This window comes from Protobothrops mucrosquamatus, unplaced genomic scaffold, assembly GCF_001527695.2.
Source record: "Protobothrops mucrosquamatus isolate PMUCROS unplaced genomic scaffold, P.Mucros_1.0 scaffold1565, whole genome shotgun sequence".
Classification (NCBI taxonomy): domain Eukaryota; kingdom Metazoa; phylum Chordata; class Lepidosauria; order Squamata; family Viperidae; genus Protobothrops; species Protobothrops mucrosquamatus.
Genome location: NW_015387732.1, coordinates 198111 through 220147, shown reverse-complemented (window position 1 = coordinate 220147; position 22037 = coordinate 198111). Strand labels below are relative to the sequence as shown.

Here is a 22037-nt window from a genome sequence, read left to right as displayed (position 1 = left end):
TATAGCACCTTAAATTTACTTTCTTCCTAGCATTTTCCCGCAAGAGCAGGGTCAGTTTTTTGAGGGAGAATCAACCAATTATTGATTCATTGGTTGCAACAAGAATTGACTAATAAGCTTGTCAGGTGTTGTGGACTCAGAATGACTGGCTCAAAGTCGCCCAGTTGGCTTTCATGAATAAGACAGAACTAAAACTCAGTTTCTAACCTTAATCACTAGACCAAACTCACAGGATATAGCACTTTAAAAATTTCTGTAGTATTTGATTCAACCACTCAGTTCTTCCATTTGTTGATAACCATCAGATTTCATCATATTTTAGAATGAGATTATGGATTCACAAGTAGTTAGTCTCATATAAGCTGTCCACTGGCTTCCACTGATTTGGGCACACTGCTAAAGGGTCTGAATATCACTTAGGAATATCACTTGAATATCACTAGTTATCTTATAATAACTGGCTCTGAAGCATCTCATAACAATACAGTTAATGCTAAAGTAAAACTACAGGGTTTCTTACTTGTGCAAATTTGACATGTCCAATATTGCCAGCACTTTCAATTATCTTATACTTTTAATATGCCCAGTGAGAATACAGTAATCAAATAATATTAAAATTGATATTTGTTCAGCACCAAAACAGATTTACACGCTGAATCTAAAACCGCAAATAGGTACAGGTGTTAAGATGAAACAGCTGTTTTTCATGATTCAAGTTTACCTGAAGGCACTCCTTTGTCGTTTTGTCTGTTCCAACATACTTGGCATGCTCCAGGTCCCTTCTTTTTGATGGGTACCCTGCAAGCGAGCCTTCTCATTCAGTCAAATAATCCCTACCAAATAAATTCTAAAGACCTGGCTATTCCCCCCAGGCCTTGTAGTAGGGTGAGTGGAGTCCATTTGGATTGGTGCATGGGCAGCTTGGTTGGAGGCTTTTCCTTCCAGGTGATCCATTGTTCTTTCCTTGGCTCGTTATTTTTTGTATTGTTTTTGTTATTGTTTGTTGCCCAGAGTTGTCTGTAGTTGGTTGATCTAACAGATGGGACTGATGGATTTATTAAATAAGTAGCTTGAACTTTTATTTTGGAACGTTATGTCCTTTACCTGTTTATTTAAGAATTGTTAACTCTTTTCTAGAGAACAAGTGGACAACAAGAGGAGATAAACAACCTGGTGCAAAGGAAAATTGCTGTAGATGAAGAAAACGCTGCCTTAAAAAATGAGCTTTGCATCTTACAACAGAAATCTCAAGATGTAATGCAGGAACGTAAGGTATATTGACTTGCACATAGTAGAAGGTAGCCATAGCTTTGAAGTTGCTGTTTAAGTCGCTGGCCTGTCTCTGTGGCAGGGAAAGTGACAAGCTCAGAGGAAATATAGCCTTAGGCCTTAGATTGTACCTTTCAGTCTCCTCACACATGCCAAACTACAGAAAAGATCCCTTAAACTGAAGAATCCACACTTTATAACTTTCCAATAAATAGTTAATGATGGAAATGGAGCAAAGAAAGGAGGAGTGTGAAGATGTGGCTTCGCGTAATTAGATTCTGATGGGACTGGCATTATTAATTGATAAAGCCGAGGTCTGGGAGGATATGTCTGTGTGGGTCTCAAAAATAGCTGGGGACAGCATCAAAGGCAGTTTGATCAATTAATGGGCTCTTTGCAAATGTGTACTCATCAAAGCTGTCATCCAGCTAAAAAATATGACCCTTCCACCTGCATGAAAGAGGCCAGTAAAAGTACACAGGTGACCTTGGCCATCAAATATAGACGAAGCTGCTCTGAGGGTAAAATCTGCACAGTTTATATTTACTGATTAGTTCTCAGTTTTTTAAAAAATATTTTCTCTCTTTTTTATCGGCCCTTGCGGTACTGTTGTACAGGACACCAAGGAGTGTGCACAGAGAAAGGATGAGCAAAGCAGACTGGTTATAAAAAATCTGGAGGAGGAAAATGAGGGTTTAAGTACACGCTATGCTGACCTGCTAAATGACCTGGAGAAACTGAAGAAGCAGGAATCACAATGGAGAACAGAAAAGTCTGGCATTGATGCAAAAATAAAGGTATGAAAACGTATCGGCTCCTGGATATGATTTCAGAATCTGCTACTCACAGGCTTTATGCTACATGTTATTTTCTTTAAATAACAAGTTATATATTCATAACAACCAGTGGGGACTGACATTCATTTACATTCCTTCACTTAAAACCCAAAGCTTTTTAAAAATTGATGCTTCAAAGCAAGAAACTGACTTCAAATAGCCATCCTAAAATGTAATCATTAAATAATAAAGGCTATTTCATTCAAATATAAGGATGCTTTAAAAAAAAAAAGGTTGGAAATTTTCCTGTCACTCCAGGATTTCCCCACTCAGTGTGATTGGCAGCACAATCTTCTACATAAGAATATAGAAAGACTATTTCTTAAGCAGATCCAAAGGTCCATCTTGTCAACTGTTCTGTTTCTAGTAGTAGCCACCATGTGTATTTTATACTTGGAAGGGTTTCACTGAAGCATTTTCTTAAGGTAAATACACACAGTGCATAGTGTTAATTTAATTTAATAATATTCTGTTATGAACAAAGCATACTATAATTATCCCTAAATTTTGTTATAGACTTCACAGGTTCCAGTAGACTGACTTGGCTTGCAATTAATTGCTCTGTTATAATTTATGTTCCACAAGCTGCCCATTCCATTTCACTGAGAAGTAGAAAATATCTTGATGTGTGGTGGTATGTATGTTTGTAACAATCTGCAACCGCAATGCTCCTTGAGGCCTCAGGCAATTTTGTAGCAGCTGGAACATCTTCAAACATTGCTGAAAACTGGCAGCAGGTTTTGCCACCATTTTGAGACATGAAATAGATTTCATGTGCAGGTTAAGAACATCCAACTTAAAGATAACTCTTAGATACAAACTATCTGTCTATTAAATGGTAGGTGGCCTTGTCCTTTCTTGAGCTGATGAGGTGCTGAAGCTGTGCAAAGCTTTAAGAAACCATGTTTTAAATATTCAGCCTGTTACCAGCAGTTCCTGAAAGCACATTTTCAGTGCTTTGTGTGCTTGAGGAAGGAGCATGCTATCTGCCATTTTTAGTAATAGTTCCGACTTAAGTACAAAGTCAGGTTAAAAACATAGAGAATATCACCCAGATACTACCTGTGGTTTTTAAACAAATTCCAGAGCAAAAAGTAAAGAAAAAGAATCAGATCCCATGTATATATTATTTTGCATCAGTATATTTATTCTGTAGTCAGTCTCTCTCTCTCTCTCTCTCTCTCTCTCTCTCTCTCTCACTCACTCACTCACTCACTCACTCACTCACAATCACTAACAGAAATTTTGTCTCAACTATTAACATGATTGTCAATAACGTCATTATAATGGTTCTACATTTCTCTGTATATGAATCATGATCTGGGATATAACCCAAACATCATGGAGATTGGCAATTGGTAACAATGTTATAATTTTGGATAAAAAATCCGTATCAGAGCTACAGTTCTTAGAACTTTCATGAGTATTGAGTTCATTTCAGATTTTTGTGTGGTAGTGTGACTGTATACGTGTCATTTGGGTCATAATTTGTATATATGTGAGAAAGGAGAAGGAAAGTTTGATTTGGAAAAAAGTGGATCCTGCACTTGAAGGAAAATGCTAAGAAGAAAAAAAAAGTTGTCTTCACTTAATGTTTTTTTTATCTAATTTCCTATTCCTCCCATGTGTTCTGTACGTTTTCTCTTTTAGTCTATCCTACTTTATCCTAGTCTAAGAAAGTTCTCCTTTCTTCCCACAAATATATTGCTATATTTTCCAAGAGTGCTACACTAGATTCAAAGTATCTGTGCGCTTAAAAGGGGAAAAAAGGTATATTATTTTATAGATTCTGAACTCTTCCCTTGAGTCTGTCTCTGAAACCTAGGAGTGGGAAAATTACAAAAATCCATCTTCATGTGGAACCTTGAGCTAATTTCAGAACCCTTTTACAAGTAAGCTGTTTGCTCTTTTTATATCTGTGGTTTCTTTCTGATTCTTGTGTGATGCCCAGAATGACTTTTGGTAAGATGGGGGACTCTATACACGTTTCAAATAAATAAAGCAGTTCAGATATTTGATAGGAAAGTCCCCTTACTGCAGGTAATTCCTAGGTAATTAAAAGGGAAGAAAGAGTCACAGAAAAAGAAATGGCAAAAGACAGCTGTTGACTCCCACCTTGTTTTCATTTTGGTCGAATACAGGTAATCCTCAACTTACAACAGTTCGTTCAGTGACCGTTCAAAGTTACAACAGCTGTCCACGCTGTGACTGAGCGTGGCTACAGCCATTTTCCTGCTCATTCTGAGTTGCCACATAGAACAGAGGGAGGAGGGGGCTGCCCAGGTGCTTTGCTAGTCATAATAATCTTTTGTCCGGTGGGAACCAAGGTCATCGGTTACTCCCAAGCATGCAGGCTGGGTGTTGTAAAAAAAGCCCGCCAAATGATTGTATTGGGGATCATAGTTCCTTGCATTGTTTTATGGGTGGGATTTTAAACTTTGTATTGGGGAATTGTTACATGTGTATCCAAACTTGGTTTCACTCTTGACCGTGCCGATACTTTGTAACTAATAAACATGTTCTTTGAGGCATTCGCAAGCCTTGAAGTTCTGCTTTATTCATCTCTGTCTGTCGGAACTATGACAACAGCATTGAAAAATGTGACTTTTTCACAGTTACGATCTTTGCAGCATCCCAATGATCATATGATCAAAATTCAGATGTTTGGCAACTTGTTCATATTTATGACCGATGCTGTGTCCCAAGGTCATGTGATCACCTGTTGTGACCTTCTCATAAGGAAAGTCAATGGGGAAGTCAGATTCACTTAACATCTGTGTTACTAATTTATCAACTGCCGTGATTCACTTAATAACTGTGGCAAGAAAGGTCGTAAAATGGGGCAAAATTCACTTAACAAATGTCTCACTTAACAACCGAAATGTTGGGCTCAATTGTGACCATAAGTCGAAGACTACCTGTACTTGCTTGCTTTGCCACCTCAGTATTGACTTATGGTCCCCCGGTAGGTAAAATCTATAAGAAATGCCATCTTAGTTTTGAATAAGGAATCAGCATAGGCATGTGAGAAAGGTTTCCTGTTTCTGAAAAGACTTGTTTTAATCAAAAATGGCCTAGCATATTTGCAATGTTAGCCACACAATCAGATAAACAGTTTTCTTGAAAGCATACATTTCTGAATAAATACTGTGTAGTGCAGTATGTATACATTGTTTCTGTTTAAAATGCTGATTGATTTTCTGTTTACCAAAAAATCTGAACTGGTAAGTTTTTCTTACAAAAAGTTGGGTATTTGTACAAGTGTCTATTTAGGGTTTTGTGCGGATTTCCCCCCCCCCCAGATCTGTGACAGTAATTTGGAAATCTTTTTAAATTACGTGAAAAGGCAGTGCAAGTTGAAAAGATTGTGTTTCTGTATTTTATTTCTATAAAATTAGTTTTCTCCAGAGTTTTCTTATCAATCCCATTCTTGTTTTGTACTGTTAGATTATGTTAGCTTTTGTTTACTTTCAGTTTGACTAAATGTTTTCATCTGTTTGCAGTTCGTGTGCTTGACAGATCAGGAATCTAAGACTGCAAATCCATGAGAGTATTTTCCTTGGTCTATAGGACTATTTTAATTTTTCCCACTGGAAAATCCTAGTGACCAAGAAAAGAAAGAAGAGGGACAAATGACTTATTTTTCCCATTTCCATATTATCCATCCCACTATTTAGTCCTACAAAAACTTTGTCATGCAAGAATGCAAATTTCAAGCTTAAAAATAAAGATAGCAAAAATTTTCAGCCAGAGATCATACTTACAAGAAAATGTTGACATCACCAAGGTTGGGACACAGTTTTGTTTTATTCATTTTTCAGCTATGGATTTTTTTTACAAAATAAGTGGCACATAACTGTGGTCTGTTGATGTGAAAGTGAATTATATATTACAGAAGGGTTTTTATTTTGATCCATTAGAATTGACCCCCAATTTATCCTGTATTTTCAAACTTTAAGACCTTCTGGCATATTTTTCTTTTGATTGCCTACATGGTACTCGTTGCACATTTGCTTTCCTTTGAATCAAAACCTGATTCACCTACTCCTATATAAATGAAGAGCTCTAGATTAACAAACGTCCTGATTATGTCTTTCATTTCTGAATTCTTGCTTGTTCCTCTTCTTAGATTTGAAGTATTTGTGGCCACCCAAGAGGGATAGAATAGATCTTGGGTATGCCAAGATCCAGAATTCAATAGGCTTAAATTGCGTGACACACAGGTGTCTCCTCATCTATTAATGACCTGGAGAATATTGTTGTTATTGAAGCTGGATAGGAACAGAAGATTGTTTGTACCATACACAAGTGCTATGGGTGAATGCTGGACTGTATTGAAGTAAGAAGGGCAAAGGAAGGAACAAGCTTTATCTCCTGATGAATTTGGAAGATCTCAACGATAAAGTTATTGGTATCTTGTTTAAGCATATTGGGGGAAGTCTAGGATGACAGGCTTTTGCCATAAATTCAGCCACAACTAACCTATTCCTGGGAAATAAAGCTTCCTTCTTTCCTGTTCCATTGGTGTGACAACCTGGTGCTCCTGGGTTAATTCCCCCTGCTTGTAAACATGGAGGATTTTAATTCTGTAGAGAATGACATATCAAAAAAACTATTGTATTCCTTCCCTTTGCTTACTCCCATTCACCTGTTCATTCTTAACTGCAGCCTTTTGGTAGTACTTGAGATAGTCCTCAACCTACGACCACAACTGAGCCCAAAATTTATATTGTTAAGTGAGACATTTGATAAGGGAGTTTTGCCCCATTTTACAACTGTCACATTTGTTAAGTGAATCACTGCAGTTGTTAAATTAGTAACACGGTTGTTAAGTGCATTTGGTTTCCCCTTCGATTTTGTTTGTCAGAAGGTCACAAAAGGGGATCACATGACTCCGGGACACTGCAACCGTCATAAATGTGAGTCAGTTGTCAAGCATCCGAATCTATGACCACGGGGATTCTACAATGGTCATAAATATGAAAAATAGTCATCGGTCACTTTTTTCAGTGCCGTTGTAACTTTGAATGGTTGCTAAGTGAACTGTTGTCAAGTCGAGGACTACCTATACACGATTCCTGCAGATGTTCAGGAATTCAACCCTTCCTGCTTAGTATCTTGTCTTTGGGCTGGTTGCGTTAGTGAGAGGAACTATTTGAGGGGAACCTTTGTATCTTTCCCTGCTACAATATACAAATGTTGCAAGCAAAAAGGATTTGCAAAGGTCAACCTGCAGTTTCTGTCGTTTGTTGTTACAATTATTGTTTGGACAGTCCATTCCCAATAAGTTTCTGAATCCTGAGACTATCAAGCAGGAGGTCTTGGCTGTTTCTTCAGATTTTCATTAAGGTCTCTGATGTCTCAGACGAGTTTTGGAATTGGCAGCTGTTTTTTGCAGGAAGGAGTTTTGTGTTATTTGGCCATAGTCTACTCTACATACAGATCCCACATTCAACCCCTAGATGAAAAGAGCTGAGAATTATCTCTGTTTTTCTTATCTTTCATCCCCCCTCCAAAAAAATCCAGCAGGTGGCTCTATCCTGTTAATCAGCTACACTTATCAGAGTTCTACCCTATGGGATTGTTCTATTATGTTCTCCTTTAGGATGTCTCCCCTGCTGTTGAACTGAAGCTCAGTTTTGTGTTGGAGAGAGACCTTTTTCTTTTTCTTTTTCTTTTTTTTGTCAACCTTGCTTTGTTTGTCACCTGGATTTGGGAGCTGGAGGAATAACCCACCCTAGAGCATTTGTCTTATTTTAGAAAAATAAGAGCAGTATTTCACTTAACCATTTGCAATTCCTCCCCCTTTAAATGTTTGCAGTTCTTATTTGTGCAACTGAGCAGCAAAAGCCTTTTAGATTTTAAAAGCATTTATGTTTTTTCGCTCTTCATATGCAGAATAATATAATTCAATTAATTGATTTATATCAACTAATTTGAATTGGTTTTGAATTAGCTATGTTGCGCTTAATGTATTTTAAGATAGTATTAGCTGTATTGAAGTTATTTTATAAGACAGATTTATATTTTACAATCAATAAACATAATTTCCTTTACGTTTTCCTACCTCCAATACAAAGTTGCAGAAACCATTGCAACTAATTCACTCACACAAGGACTTATAAAGTAATTAAGGTGCTTATATATTCCATAACTATCTTTGCATTATTTTACTTATTGTTTTATAATGTAGCTTTAACAAAAGCTTAGATTTAATTAAACTTTTTTATTTTTAAACTTTAGATTAATCAACAATCCTTCTTCCTTTTGCTTACACTTTCAATGTAGTATTGTTATCCTGTACTGTAACTCCGCAGCTATTGGTTCTATCGCAATTGTCTTCCAGAATTTGGAATCAGCTTTAAGAGAAGCAAGGGGACAAGTGGAAGTCCTGCACAATAGATGTGATGACCTGGCGTCTCAGCTGGGGCTTAAGCAAACTGAATTAACACAAAAGGATTTGGATGTGGCCAGAGCTAAGTATGTTTGATATGAGAAATAAAGTGGGATAATGTCACATTGTTTGGATTGGCAATATTTTATCCAAATGCTTTACAAATAGTCCTTGACTTAATGACCATTTGCTCAGCGACCATTTGAAGTTGCAGTGGTGCTGAACGAAGGGACTTAATGACCTGTATCCGAAGCCATGGCCATTGTAGAGACCCCACAGCCATGTGATCAAAATTCAAGTGCTTTGCGGCTTGCCTGCATTTATGAATGCAGGGCACTGCGACTCCCCCGTCCTCCTATTTCCCACACATCTACACATTTAGGACAGAAAAGTTACCCATTCCCTTCAAAATAAAAAAATAATAATAAAAACACTGGCCTATACTTATCTGTTATTTTTTCCAATCCAATTAAAAGTTATAAAAGGGCTTTGAATATCTGTCCATCAGCAGGACAATTCTCAGAAAACAGAATAAAATCAATTTCGTATGGGGAAGAAGCTTGCAAAAGAAAGAAGAGATCTGAAAATAGTCCAGGTTTGGCTGATGAACTCAAAATAATAATATATTTTTTTTCGAAAATGCTCCCCAATTTATCATTATGGGAAAGACAGTTTGCATGACTCAAAATGCATCTGATTTCAATTTTAAATCCCACCAGTCCTGTGGGATTCCCTTCTGGTCATGTGACCAGAATAAAAGGGAGGGAGAAGCAATAAAGGAACTATAGATAGGCATAATAAGCCCAGTGTAATCTATAATAAATACTACCCAAAGATACATAGGAAACAACTTACCATAGAACAGTGATGGTGAACCTTTTAGAGACCGAGTGCCCCAAAGCTGGCCCCGCCCCTGATCCACCTCCTGCCCCGCCCCTGCTCCACCCCTACCCTGCCTGCCCGTAGGGCCACTCACCGCCTCCAGGCCCCGCCACAGATCACCCAGCAGCGCCATCGCCACGCCCTCTGCCCGCGCATCAACTGCATGATGGGTCATGAGGGCAAAGTCTTGTCTATGCTGCCTGGCTGCCATGTCCTTGGCTGCACTGCTCCGCGTGGGCCACACTCAGGGGCGACTCTCCTCCAGGGGGGCTGCTGGTGAGGGGGTCGCGGGGGGAGGCAAGGCTGGGGCAACGGCACGTGTGCCCACTGAGAGGGCTCCGAGTGCCGCCTCTGACACCCGTGCCATAGGTTCGCCACCACTGCCATAGAATAATAGATAGAAAACCATCATACATACACACACACACACACACACACACAGAGAGAGAGAGAGAGAGAGAGAGAGAGAGAGAGAGAGAGAGAGAGAGAGAGATAAAATATTGAATATTGAAAAATACATGGACATTCTTAATTTTGTTCGAATGAAAACATTTTTGTACAATAAACCTTCCCTTTTCATGCCTGTGGTCTAATCCAGTTTCCCAAAGAACCATTGCAGAGTTCTACAAATTATTTTTGGTTTTAGTAAATAGAAGTTACTTCTACTAATTAGGAAAATATAATAAAAGTATATCTGAAATCTTTCCTTCCTAGTAGCAAGGGCTTATATTGCATATGTCATTATTCCTGTGAACTGAAATCTTGTTCTTTGCTTTAAGAGTTAAACATTTTTTCCACTTGTCTGGCAAATCTCAGGACAACTCACCAGGATCTGTTTGAAAAACATAAACAAGAATAGGTGATATCATCATTGTCCCAAATAAATCCACTTCACATTTTAATTTAATTTTATTTATTGAATTTATATGTTACCTATCTCACCGTTGGGCAACTTTAACCTTTAAATAAGAAGTTCAAGAACTATAATAATAATATATTTATTTAAAATGATATATATTTTAATGCAACATAGGGCACATGAAAAAATATTATTTTAATATGTTTATAAGCTAATTGATGCAATTATGATTAAAATTGTATTTTTAGAAAATTGAGAGAATAATAGAGTGCCATAAAAATAGTTAATAAGACTACGATTTGAAATCATCATGGTATTTCTTTTGCTCAACTTTGTTGTTTCTTGCTTGCTTTGCACAGGAAGGAATTGCAGGAGCTGCAGAATCTCTACAAACAAAACACTGAACATGCGGCACAGCAGGCAAAGCTGATCCAGCAGCTTCAGGCTCTCAACACAGATACACAAAAAGTACTGAGAACTCAGGAGGATGCTCACACAGCTGAAACAATATCATACCAAAAAGTATGCTGCTTCCCTCATTATTAAAAATATATTTCTTCTACATCTATATGATCTGTTTAAGTATCTAGGTTTTAACTATCGGTGTAAATGTACTCTCAACCATGAGCAAGCAGCAATGGTGTACAGGTAGTCCTTGACTTTCAACCACAATAGAGCCTAAAATTTCTGTTGCTGTGTAAGGCAGTTTTTAAGTGACTTTTGTGCCATTTTATAATCTTTTTTGCCACAGTTATTAAGTCACTGTAGTTAAGTGAATTATGTGATTGTTAAGTGAATCTGGCTTTCCCCATTGACTTTTCTTATCAAAACCCAGTTGGGAAGGTTACAAATGATGATCACATGACCCCAGGACAGTGCAACTGCCATAAATGCATACCAATTGCCTAGCCCCCAAATTTTGATCACATGACCATGGGGATGATGCAACGATTATAAATGTGAAAACCGGTGATAAGTCACTTTTTTTCAGTGCTGTTGTAACTTCAAACATTCACTAAGCAAATGGTTGTAAGTCAAGGACTACCTGTATAACTCTTTGGTGGAACATCCATTACTTTCGTGTCCGTGGAATCATTATAACAATACTATTCCAGGTGTTCTGGGTTTCTTTGCAGCTGAAGAAGTAGCCTATTTAGAGCAATGTTACTTTTTTCAGATATGAAACATAGTATAGTGCCATTGTACTGTACAAGCTTACTTTGTCTTACCTGTGACATATACTACCTGGTATTTCTTCAATTAATGTTTGCAGTTTGGGTATTATGACCATTCTAGTTTTACCCTGAACAGTGTTCTTTAAACTAAAATGACTAATTTTAATTTACTACACTATTCTGCTCTATTACATAACATTGTTTGAGAGAGGTCTGCTTAATATACTTGTGCTGCAATTAGAAGAAATGCAGGAAGTGTAATTTCAAACTTGAAAGAATGGAAATTATATGTTGCCTAAATGGGAAACCGTATTCAGTGGGTTAGCTCCCATCTAAGTATTTGTAAATTTGTTTGTAGTCCATTGAAATAACTTTTCTTTTATGAAATGTTCAGTCATCCTGATGAATAACTATCTAGAAGCCAAGACCTCAGTGAAAGGAAGTCTTGTATTTTAAAACAAAACTTCTAAACTGTAAATTTCTGAGTACTGTGATAAGATAGTCTCGAGACTGAGAAACTCTCCTTGTCTTATTATCCTTAGTATTGATTTAAGACTTACCAACTTGAGTCTTAGGTGAGGACAAATCTATTGAGTCTCATTAAAATGAACACACTGCAGGAGCACTTTGTCTGCTTGGGACTAGTAAAATAGTTGGTATATATTTTTAGAAAATATTTCTTTTTCTGGTAGAAGTACTGTAAATACAATATAAAATAGATGTCAAGGAGTTTCTTTTAATGTAGAATATTTACTTTGAATAGGGGGAAATTGTGTTGTACAAACTCCAACTAGATATTAGTATTGAAATGATAGTTTATATAAAGTATTCTGGAGATTATTGAGGTGATTTCCAAACATTACTAAAATTTTCAACAACATATCTATTGTAGCTATATGAACTAGATGAGATTTAGAAACTTCACAAAATATTATTATTATATTAATATCATGATTAATCTATTCTTAGAGTGTTCAATATTCTCATACATGATACTCCCTCTTCAAATTCCCAAAATTCCCAACTAGCAGCATGAGAGGAGAAAAAGAAGAGGAGTAGGAAAAAATAGTAACACAGAAGTAATTACTTTACACTGAATACATAACACATAGTTATAAGTTTCTATATCTTTTTCTTTTTTCAAACCAAACTTGCTTTCACCACATACATATACTGTCTTTTATTGTTTAAACTTCTCCCCATTCTTTTTTCCCCAAATCTCATCAATGTCATCTAACTATGACTTTTTCAGTTTCACCTTTCCTCTCAACTTATTTGAGAGCCAGTTTGGTATAGCGGTTAAGGTATTGGCCTAGAAACCAGGAGAGTATGAGTTCTAGTCCCCCTTTAGGGGCAGTCACATGCTCTTAGCTGAATTCGCCTCAGCTGAGAGAGAGTTGTGTGGAAAATAAGAAGAAGAAATATTGGTGTGTTTACCATATTGAATTGTATAAAGAGCAGGATAAAAATCTTTACAACCCTTTACCCCATATTCATGCTTTTTTAATATATACATTTGTTTTGTAATTCTGTACTAATTCATTTTCTGTATATGACAAAGCCACCTCAATGTATTTGTTTCCCACTTTTTGTTCAATATTGTATTCAATGTTCATTCATTCATTCTTGATCTTGTCTCTCCTTCATTTGTTTATCACATGGACTTCTGAAGTCATTGATTTCCATTGTTTTTAATCTGTATGTTTTTTTCTGAAATATTCCACTGTCATTTCCAAATAACAATGGGCAAGAAATAAAGATTTATACAGACACATTTGCCCTCTTTCAACAAAGTTTCATTTCTCATAACAGGCCACCTACTACCTATTAACTTTCTACAATTTATATGTTTACATGTCTTAAAAATTATCTATTCACTTTTTTTAGTAAACATTTTACCAAGATATATGCATTCATTTGCTTAGTCTACTTATTTGCTTCATTTTTCCATCCGCCATTATTTTTCATGCTTTCATTAGCATAGCTGTACACAGTTCTTTTCACTTTGTTTCAGGCAAGTTCTCCATCAATTTTCCTTACATCCATTTTCCATTCATTCTGTTTAGAAAGTATTCTATTTTCTAATTCTGTAGAGCTATCCCATTGAACTATGTCCCACTGAATTATATCCTAGAATGGAACTGTGTAGAATTGACAACAAAATTACGTATTTATTTAAGCTATGGCTTCTCTCTTTCTGTTTATTTGTTAAAAATATTGTATCATTCTTTTACAATATACCTCAATGTTATTCCAAACTAGACTACTTAAATAGTATGCTAATGCATTTAGTTTAGTATATATCTGCCATGTGACTTAAAAGTGCTGAGTAACAAATCTTGCTGTCAAGGTTAATATATCATAGTACATACATGTTGATAGGCTTGATTCTATTTGCTATGTTTAGTTTAGAAAATGAATATAAGAGAGATAGTTGTCTTCAAATACTATATTTTTTTGTTAGGGGAATTTGAAGTTTGTTAACTACTATTAGTTATTTAGAGCAGAGGTCCCCAACCTTTTGGGCACCAGGGACCGGTGCCATGGAGAAAGGTTTTTCCGCACAACAGAGGGAGTGTGGTTTTGCATACTGCCTGCATCCTTCGGATGGGGCTTCGGTTGCTTATGCAGCCCGGTTGCTGGCATGCTATGGACCGGTGCCAGTCCATGGACTAGGGGGTTGGGGACCCCTGGTTTAGAGGATGAAGACTGTTGTATTTTAACAGCATGTCTCTTGGTTATGATAACACGTTTTCATAAAATGTATCTATTTGTTTCCAATAGCTTTATAATGAATTGACAATATGTTTTGAAAAACTCAAAGCAAGTGAAATTCAGCTCCAGCAAAATCAAGTTCCTCTCCAAGATAAATTATTTGAAAAAGATCAACATATCAGTCAACTGGAAAAGCAACTTCATGAGGCGCTCTGTTTTTCATCTTCATTACCCTACCAGACTTATTCAGAACCAAAAAAAGGGGTAAGAGAAAATTTATATTTTTAAAGAAGGGTTAAAAATGAACTTATAAGTTTAAAATGATAGCTTATAGAAATTTCTATGTATTGTTATAATACAGGCTTTCCTGTAACATTAATTAATTAAAAATGAAGCTAGTTATTTCCTCCTGTAATTTAATTACTTTTATTTGCCAGAAAAGTTTACTTTCAAATGGAAGAGAAACTTTAATTCAAAGAAAACACAGCCAACCAATTTTTTCATTAAGCATATTTTGATATATTAAAAATGCTTCAGAATAATTGAAAAGCAAGATTTTAAAAAAATATAATTAAGACATATATAGAACATCAGCCATTGTAACTAATGGAGCAGACAGCTTTATTTTTTTAGAAAAAATGTATCTAAGGTATTGTACATCAGCTTTCATGTTTGCATTGTCTTTTTTTTTAATAAAAGCTATCATCAAGGAAAATATATAGTCCAGTGGTGGCGAACCTATGGCACGCCTGCCAGAGGCGGCACTCAGAGCCCTCTCTGTGGGCACATGCACCGTCGCCACTAGCAGCTCGCGCAGGTCCATTAGGCCGCCACCGCTGCCCGGAGCAGCAGCTCTGCCCAGCACAAAGTAGGCAAAACGGCCGGCTAGCAAGCTCGAGTAGAGGTGTTAGAGCATTGAGGTGGCCATGCCTACCTGGCCACACCCACCCAGTCTGCTGTAACCACCCTGGCCACACCCACCCAGTGGGTCACACACCCCACCTTCCCTGTGGGAACCACAATGCTGATGTGGCCCTGGCACTTTGCAATAAATAAGTGGGTTTTGGGTTGCGGTTTGGGCACTCGGTCTCTAAAAGGTTCGCCATCACTGATATAGTCTGTCCTGTTAGGGACATTTGGTTATGGTCCTCTTCCAAAACTGAAACTCCTGTTACTTGTCCAGGATATTTTGTCAGAAATAGCAGTAATGAGGCAAACAATATTCCATCCTGACTTAAAATAACTCAGCTACTGTATACTTAAAATAGCCCAACTATACTTCCCCTTCAAAACATTTATTTAATCATATGAGAAATATTAAAATTGTTTAAAATCTATTACTTGGTGGTTATTTTCTTAGAATAATTCACCAAATGTGCTTAAATGTTATTTAATCATATGAGAAATATTAAAATTGTTTAAAATCTATTACTTGGTGGTTATTTTCTTAGAATAATTCACCAAATGTGCTTAAATGTTCAAAATGTTTGAAAATGGCAGTCTGAACTAGCATTCCATTTTTTTTCTTATTTTAGATAACCTAAAACAGGGACACACTTGTCTGCGGCATGCCAGCAACTGGGCCGTGCAGACAAGTGAAGTCCCAAGCGCAGGATACAGGCAGCATACAAAACCACACCCCCTCTGGTCCACGGAAAAACGTTTTTCCATGGAACCGATCCCTGGTGCTCAAAAGGTTGAGGGCCGCTGACCTAAAAGATAGTAAAAAGCAGTTTTAGCTAAGCTATACAACAACAATTTTTTGTTTTCCTAGCCTCAAGCTTCATTAATTATATTCTTTTGCAAACAAGTTTTCCTCTTCTTCTGGCCTACTATAAAAGTACCAAAAATAAGCATTTTTCCTTTGCACTTGGATAAACATACTTTAGCAAGTTATAAAAATAACATAACCTGTGTGTATACCTTGCATACATATGCCCCTCTATATTAAATACTACATATGCCTATCCTATGTTAACCTTTGATACCTAGCTGGTCAAGAGAAGGCTTAATGTTATAATCATCAGCATCTCTCCATCAGTGAAACTGGCGATTTGTGCCAGCTTTTCTTAGGTAGACAAACCTTTAATCTTCTGTCATCTTCTGGACCGGGACGCCTTACGCACGGTCACTCACGCCCTTGTGACCTCCCGCCTGGACTACTGCAATGCTCTCTACATGGGGCTTCCCTTGAGGAGCACCCGAAGGCTCCAGCTAGTTCAAAATGCGGCCGCGCGGGCGGTGTTGGGAGGGACTCGTCGCTCCCACGTCACGCCGCTTCTGCGCGAGCTGCATTGGCTGCCGGTGGCCTTCCGGGTGCGCTTCAAGGTGCTGATTATTATCTTTAAAGCGCTCCATGGCATCGGACCTGGTTACCTTCGAGACCGCCTCCTGCCACAGATTANATCCCTGATCTCCCTTCCTTCCGCCGCGCCCTCAAGATGTGGCTGTTCCAACTAGCGGGACTGGCCTGAGGGATTTTAAAGGGGGTTTTAATTACTTTTAAATTGGACATGTTAAATATTTCATTTTAATCAAATTTTAATTAAGTATATGTATATATGTTAGTATTTTATTCAATTGTCAGCCGCCCTGAGTCCGTAAGGAGAAGGGCGGGATATAAATGCAATTAATAAATAAAAATAAATAAATAAAATAAATAAATAAACTGTAATTCCAGCCTTCTAAATTGAATAGAATAGTTCTCCTTCTCTTTGCCACTCTTCTTTAGGAAGTACTCAACAAATTATATTTGGCAATCTTTCTACTTGCCCATTAATCCAACTAAAGCTTACTGGTTCATATTGGTTTTCTTCAAAGTCAGTACTGTCAAAAGCCAAATATGGTGTGGTTTCCACACTTCTTCTTCCCAGAGTTGGTGTTTAAGTGCCAGCATAACATTTTTCTATGAGAATCTAGATTGACATACACTTTCAGCTCCTTATCAACAAAATGAATAGAAACTGTTTGGATCTGCATAGATATCTGAAATGCCAGCAAGGTAGAAGAGCTGAAATTGGGTAATCCTTGCAAGTACCAACAGCCAGTAAATTTATTTTCCTTTTTTAAAAGTTAAATTTCTGTATAAATAAAAATGTAAATGTTCGTTTGTTCAAAATCTTAAATCTCCGAAAGTTCTTCATGTCATAATTAGCAACATTTATTTGAAATGCTCATGACTGCTTTCAATAAGCTTTTGGTTAATGAGCACTTTTTGATATTTAATTGTTACTAGTAACCTAACATTCAACATCTTGTAATATTTGTCATGATATATATCAGTGATGGCGAACCTTTTAGAGACCGAGTGCCCAAACTGCAAACAAAAACCCACTTATGCATTGTCGGGTGCCGGGTGGGTGTGGCCCATTGGATGGGTGTGGCTGCGGTGGTAACAGCAGACTGGGTGGGACTAAAAAGTTCAATCAATCCAACTGGGTGGGACTAAAAAGTTCAATCAATCCAACTTTGCAAGATGTTTTTTTTCCTGCAAGAAGTTGAAATTGACTGATTGATTGAACCTCTTTTTTTTGTACATGGCGGTGGAGGCCTAAAGCGAAAAGGTTTTATAAAACCCAGCTGAAGGCCTAGGACTGGGGCGACGGCGCGCGTGCCCACAGAGAGGGCTCTGAGTGCCGCCTCTGGCACCCGTGCCATAGGTTCGCCACCACTGATATATATTTTCAGTATGTCATTTTGGCAATAAATCAGCAAAATATGACTTTTTCCATTGAAGTATTGATATATAGATGTTTTGGGGTGTACTAAAATTGTGTTTATTTTGGTGTTTTTAAATTGATACATTATTTTAAGACTTTTAAAACAGCTTTGGAAAGGAAAGAAGCCCAAAATATTTTTAAAAGGAAGGAAGGAAGGAAGGAAGGAAGGAAGGAAGGAAGGAAGGAAGGAAGGAAGGAAGGAAGGAAGGAAGGAAAGCAATTAGTGCAATTCTGGTGCCCAAATGTATGTTCAGATGAGGTGCATGATTTCAATGTGTAAATGTGGTTCGTAAAAAACATTCCTGATTAATATAATATGTTATCCAACAAGAAGCTCAGTTTCCAAATCATATACAAAGTATGGCATCTGAAGTTTCGGTTCAGAAACTTTTGACTGGTTTTATTCACTTAGAAAACTAGGTAATCAAGGAACACTTTCCTCCAAGCAAAGGCAAAAAGAAAGAAAAGAAGAAACAGTACAGGCTTTATAATAGGAGAAGCAACTCAACTTTAACTACTGTCAGTATTCATGTTACTATAATAAAACTTAAGAACACTGTAGTAATTTTCCCCCTACAATTATTCAAAATTACATTACCCTTACTGAAAACTGAATGGCTTTTAGTGGCTTAATTAAACTGTAACTGCTTTGCCATCTGGGTACAGCTTGTCTAGCTGCTTTTCACAGGCAGATCTTTCACTGAATAAATAGTGTTTTGTGTTAGAAGGCAGCTGCTAACATGTAATCTTTAAAATACAAATGATCTGTCCTAATAATTCATATATGCGTATCTACAAATGTATGTATAATTTTGTGGAAAAATTGATTGGGGTTTGGGGTTTTTTTTTAAAAAAAAAAATCTTAATTTTTTTGTCACTGTTTTATTCAAATTATGTTGTTTCTCAATAATTGCATTTACAAAGCTAAGGACATATAATCCATATCTTTATAAGATCACTGACAATACCATATTATGAGTTTTGAATAGATGCAAAAGAGGAAGGAAAAAGAAGGGGGGAGAATTAAGTAGATCTGATTTTTATGGCTCAAGTGGTTTCATTAAATTAGAGTGCTGTGTGCTCTCGTTCATTAATGAACTTGTGCCATATGCTTTAGCTGTTCTGGTCAATAGCCGATAAAGAGAAGCTTGTGTTAAAAAACATCTCTGGATAAAAATATGCCTGTGATGAGCTTTTATCAAAGGAGTTGCTTTGAATGCGGTAACTACTACTGAGGCAATATGGCTCACAATTTGTGACCCAAAGGTAGTCCTACATTATTGGAATACAGCCTACTGCGCTTCACATTACACAGATGTGAAGGCCTGATTATAGCAGCTTCATAATTAACAGTGATCCGATTTGTTTTGTGGCATAAATGGTGCATGTGTAGAACATTAGCCATGGCACTCTCATTCAAATGCAACTCAAGGGCTCAGCGGCAGGCGGGTCACGAGCTTCAGGGAGCAGCAGCACAAGTTCCTCCATATGTTCTTGCGGCATCTTACCCGGGCTCTGAGTGCAAGATAAGTTCCCTAAAGAACCTAATCGTGTTCTGTAATTACAGCGCGGCTTTCTGCTGGCGAGAAATGAGGGAGTAGCGAAAACCCTCATCAGATAATTTGTAAATTACTTTACATGGCGGATGCCTAACTCAGTTGGTTTTCAACTGCTGAAATTATAAATAATTGTAACAGATGTGGCAATATGGCTGGCCTCCAATAAATGAGGCCCTTGATAATTTGGCCAACCCTTTGACAGGCCAATTTAATAAAATGTGAACAAAATCTTCTTGCTAATAATTTATCATCCCTTTTCCCAATAGAATAAATTTAATTACCCTAGCAGTTAACAAGGTCACACCCAGATGCCAAACTCAGCTACAGTTTTGATAATGCAATCAGGAATTGAAAGGTGATGACAGTGTTGTTGTTTTTTTCATTACCTGGCTTCACATAAACACAGGTGGCGTAGCGCTCTTGTCAGTTTTTAATAATTACAGGCCATTATGGAATGCATAGTTAGCAGATTGAAAACCACACTTTAGTGAATTTGTTTCAGTATGATTGAATTTCTAATGTATAGAGATGATAATACATAACAAGAATTCCTGGTTTACTCCAAAATTGTACAAGACTTCATTTCAACAGGAGTAATTTACCCATTTCAGTGTATCTGACTAATAAAACTGAACATGTTAGGAAATAATAAATATAAGAACAAATGGAACATTTTGTAATGAAACCAGTATTGAGCTAATACTGTATGCTACAGTAATGTTACAAGTCATTACACTGGAAGAAATGTTAAGGTTGTCCAATCTAACATCTTAAACAAAGATTATATTGTTTCAGCATGCACTAGTTAGATTTTAATTTGCTGCATATGGAAAGATTGACAAAAATTTACCGCACTGTGAGGTATTTAATGCTTTCAGCAAAAATTATTTGAGAGCCTTCCGATTACTCATTCAGATAGTTCAGTCAGCAGCGCTTAGGATTTTCTTAGATCTATGTTGCAAGTTTGTTTCAGTGGAGCTTAGGAGGGTTAAAAGATTGCCACATGCAAAAGAGCTGAAGACTTAATATAAATGAAAATAAAAAATTAATGACAGAAGGGTGAAGAAAGTAGCCAGAGTTTCCTAGAATGTAAGCTCTAGATTGTGACTGTGTATCACAACAATAGAGAAGCAATTAATAGAGGCAGTAGAATAATTGCTGCCTGAAAGGCAGTTAGTGTCTGGAGTCTCCCAAGTCTTTCACTGTGCCCCATATTTATGAAATCATGTTTACTACACATAAATTTGTTATTTACTCTTTCCCAGCTTTGCTTCATTTGTCAATATTTGTGCGGTTACACAATACCTCCTACATTTGAGACTTCACGCAGGACATACCAGGACATTCTCAGCTCTCCAAATCCTGTTATTCAACTATTGTCTAACATAGCTGAAGATTCTCAGACACATTTGAATGTGGTAGATACTTTATTGCGGTCAAGCCGTAAATAAAAGAGTAAAGTCATATATTAAAAAATGGTCTTCTTCAGAGAAAAGAAATTTCTATCCCTTTTCTTGTTATTTTTCTGAACTAATGTGGCAATTTGCTCATTGACCTTGTGCTCAAGACATATTCATGTATTGCTCTGCTCTGGAGAGTGCTGGTTGTTGCCTCATTGAATTCAGTCCTTATGCTATCTCTTTTTCACTTTTGCCTTTTTTTTTTTGTCCTCCCAAGTGTGAAAGTATCACTAACTTCTCTTCCACTTTCCTGGTCATGGTTGCTGTAGGGTATTATGTTTCTCCTTTGATTGCCATTGATTGATTGATTGTATCTGATGAACTGTCTCTCGGCGGGCCTCCCTCACCCTCCTAGCTCTGACTTATTATACAGTATCAGAGAAAAGGCAATATTTTTGTCCTTTCTACCTTAATGGCTTAAATCAGACATGTCAAACACAAGGCCCGGGGGCCAGATGCGGCCTGCGAAGTGGTTTCATGTGGCCCGTGAAGCCATCCTGGAAACAGTGAGGGAACGGCCCCCGCTGCCTTGGCCCTGGCCCAGGCCAGCCGGGAACCTATGTACAATTTTGTGGTGGCCATCTTGGCACTTGCCCCAGTGGACCATGCCTTGGCACTTGCCCCAGTCCCACCCCCTTCTGCCAGAGACCCTCAGATCTGTCCCACTCCTGCCCAGGTCCCCATAGGCACCCTTGACGTGAATGATGTAGAACTGGCCACACCCACCCAGTAGCCACACCCACTCCATCCACAGCCACCCAGTAGGCTGAACCCACTCTGGCCTCACCCACCCGGCCCCCCCAGGGCAACCGTAATGCTGATGTAGCCCTCAGTGAAATCGAGTTTGAAACCCCTGGCTTAAATAAATGGAGATGAGCACCGCCCCCTAAAATCGGTTACAACTAGCAGAGTGAAACCTGCAGGGACTCCTTTACCTTTCTGGGAAGAACCCCTGTTCTAGTACTCTCCCTCTCCTTGAATAGAGCAAATCTCAGTCACTTTCTCACTTTTTAAAAATTATTTTTTTTTATAATCCTAGACCATTGAAATTATTTTTATTTATTTTATTTATATGCCTCCCATCTCATTATTGAAGCAACTCTGGACAGCTTACAAAAGGATAAAAGAATAAATATAAAACCAATTAAAATTGGTAAGAATTAAATAAA

The 22037-nt window shown here is 37.4% G+C and overlaps 1 protein-coding gene across 1 annotated transcript in view; it reads left to right on the top strand.

The window, feature by feature from the left end:
- CNTLN (centlein) overlaps positions 1 to 22037 on the top strand; it is a gene marked incomplete at its 5' end in the record, with an annotated part of 158722 nt that overhangs the window by 31840 nt on the left and 104845 nt on the right. Inside the window, 5 exons of the mRNA XM_015822430.1 lie at positions 1138 to 1272; positions 1887 to 2066; positions 8452 to 8585; positions 10600 to 10762; positions 14200 to 14394. Coding sequence (XP_015677916.1) covers positions 1138 to 1272; positions 1887 to 2066; positions 8452 to 8585; positions 10600 to 10762; positions 14200 to 14394 — 807 coding nt within the window. The remainder of the gene's footprint in view (positions 1 to 1137; positions 1273 to 1886; positions 2067 to 8451; positions 8586 to 10599; positions 10763 to 14199; positions 14395 to 22037) is intronic.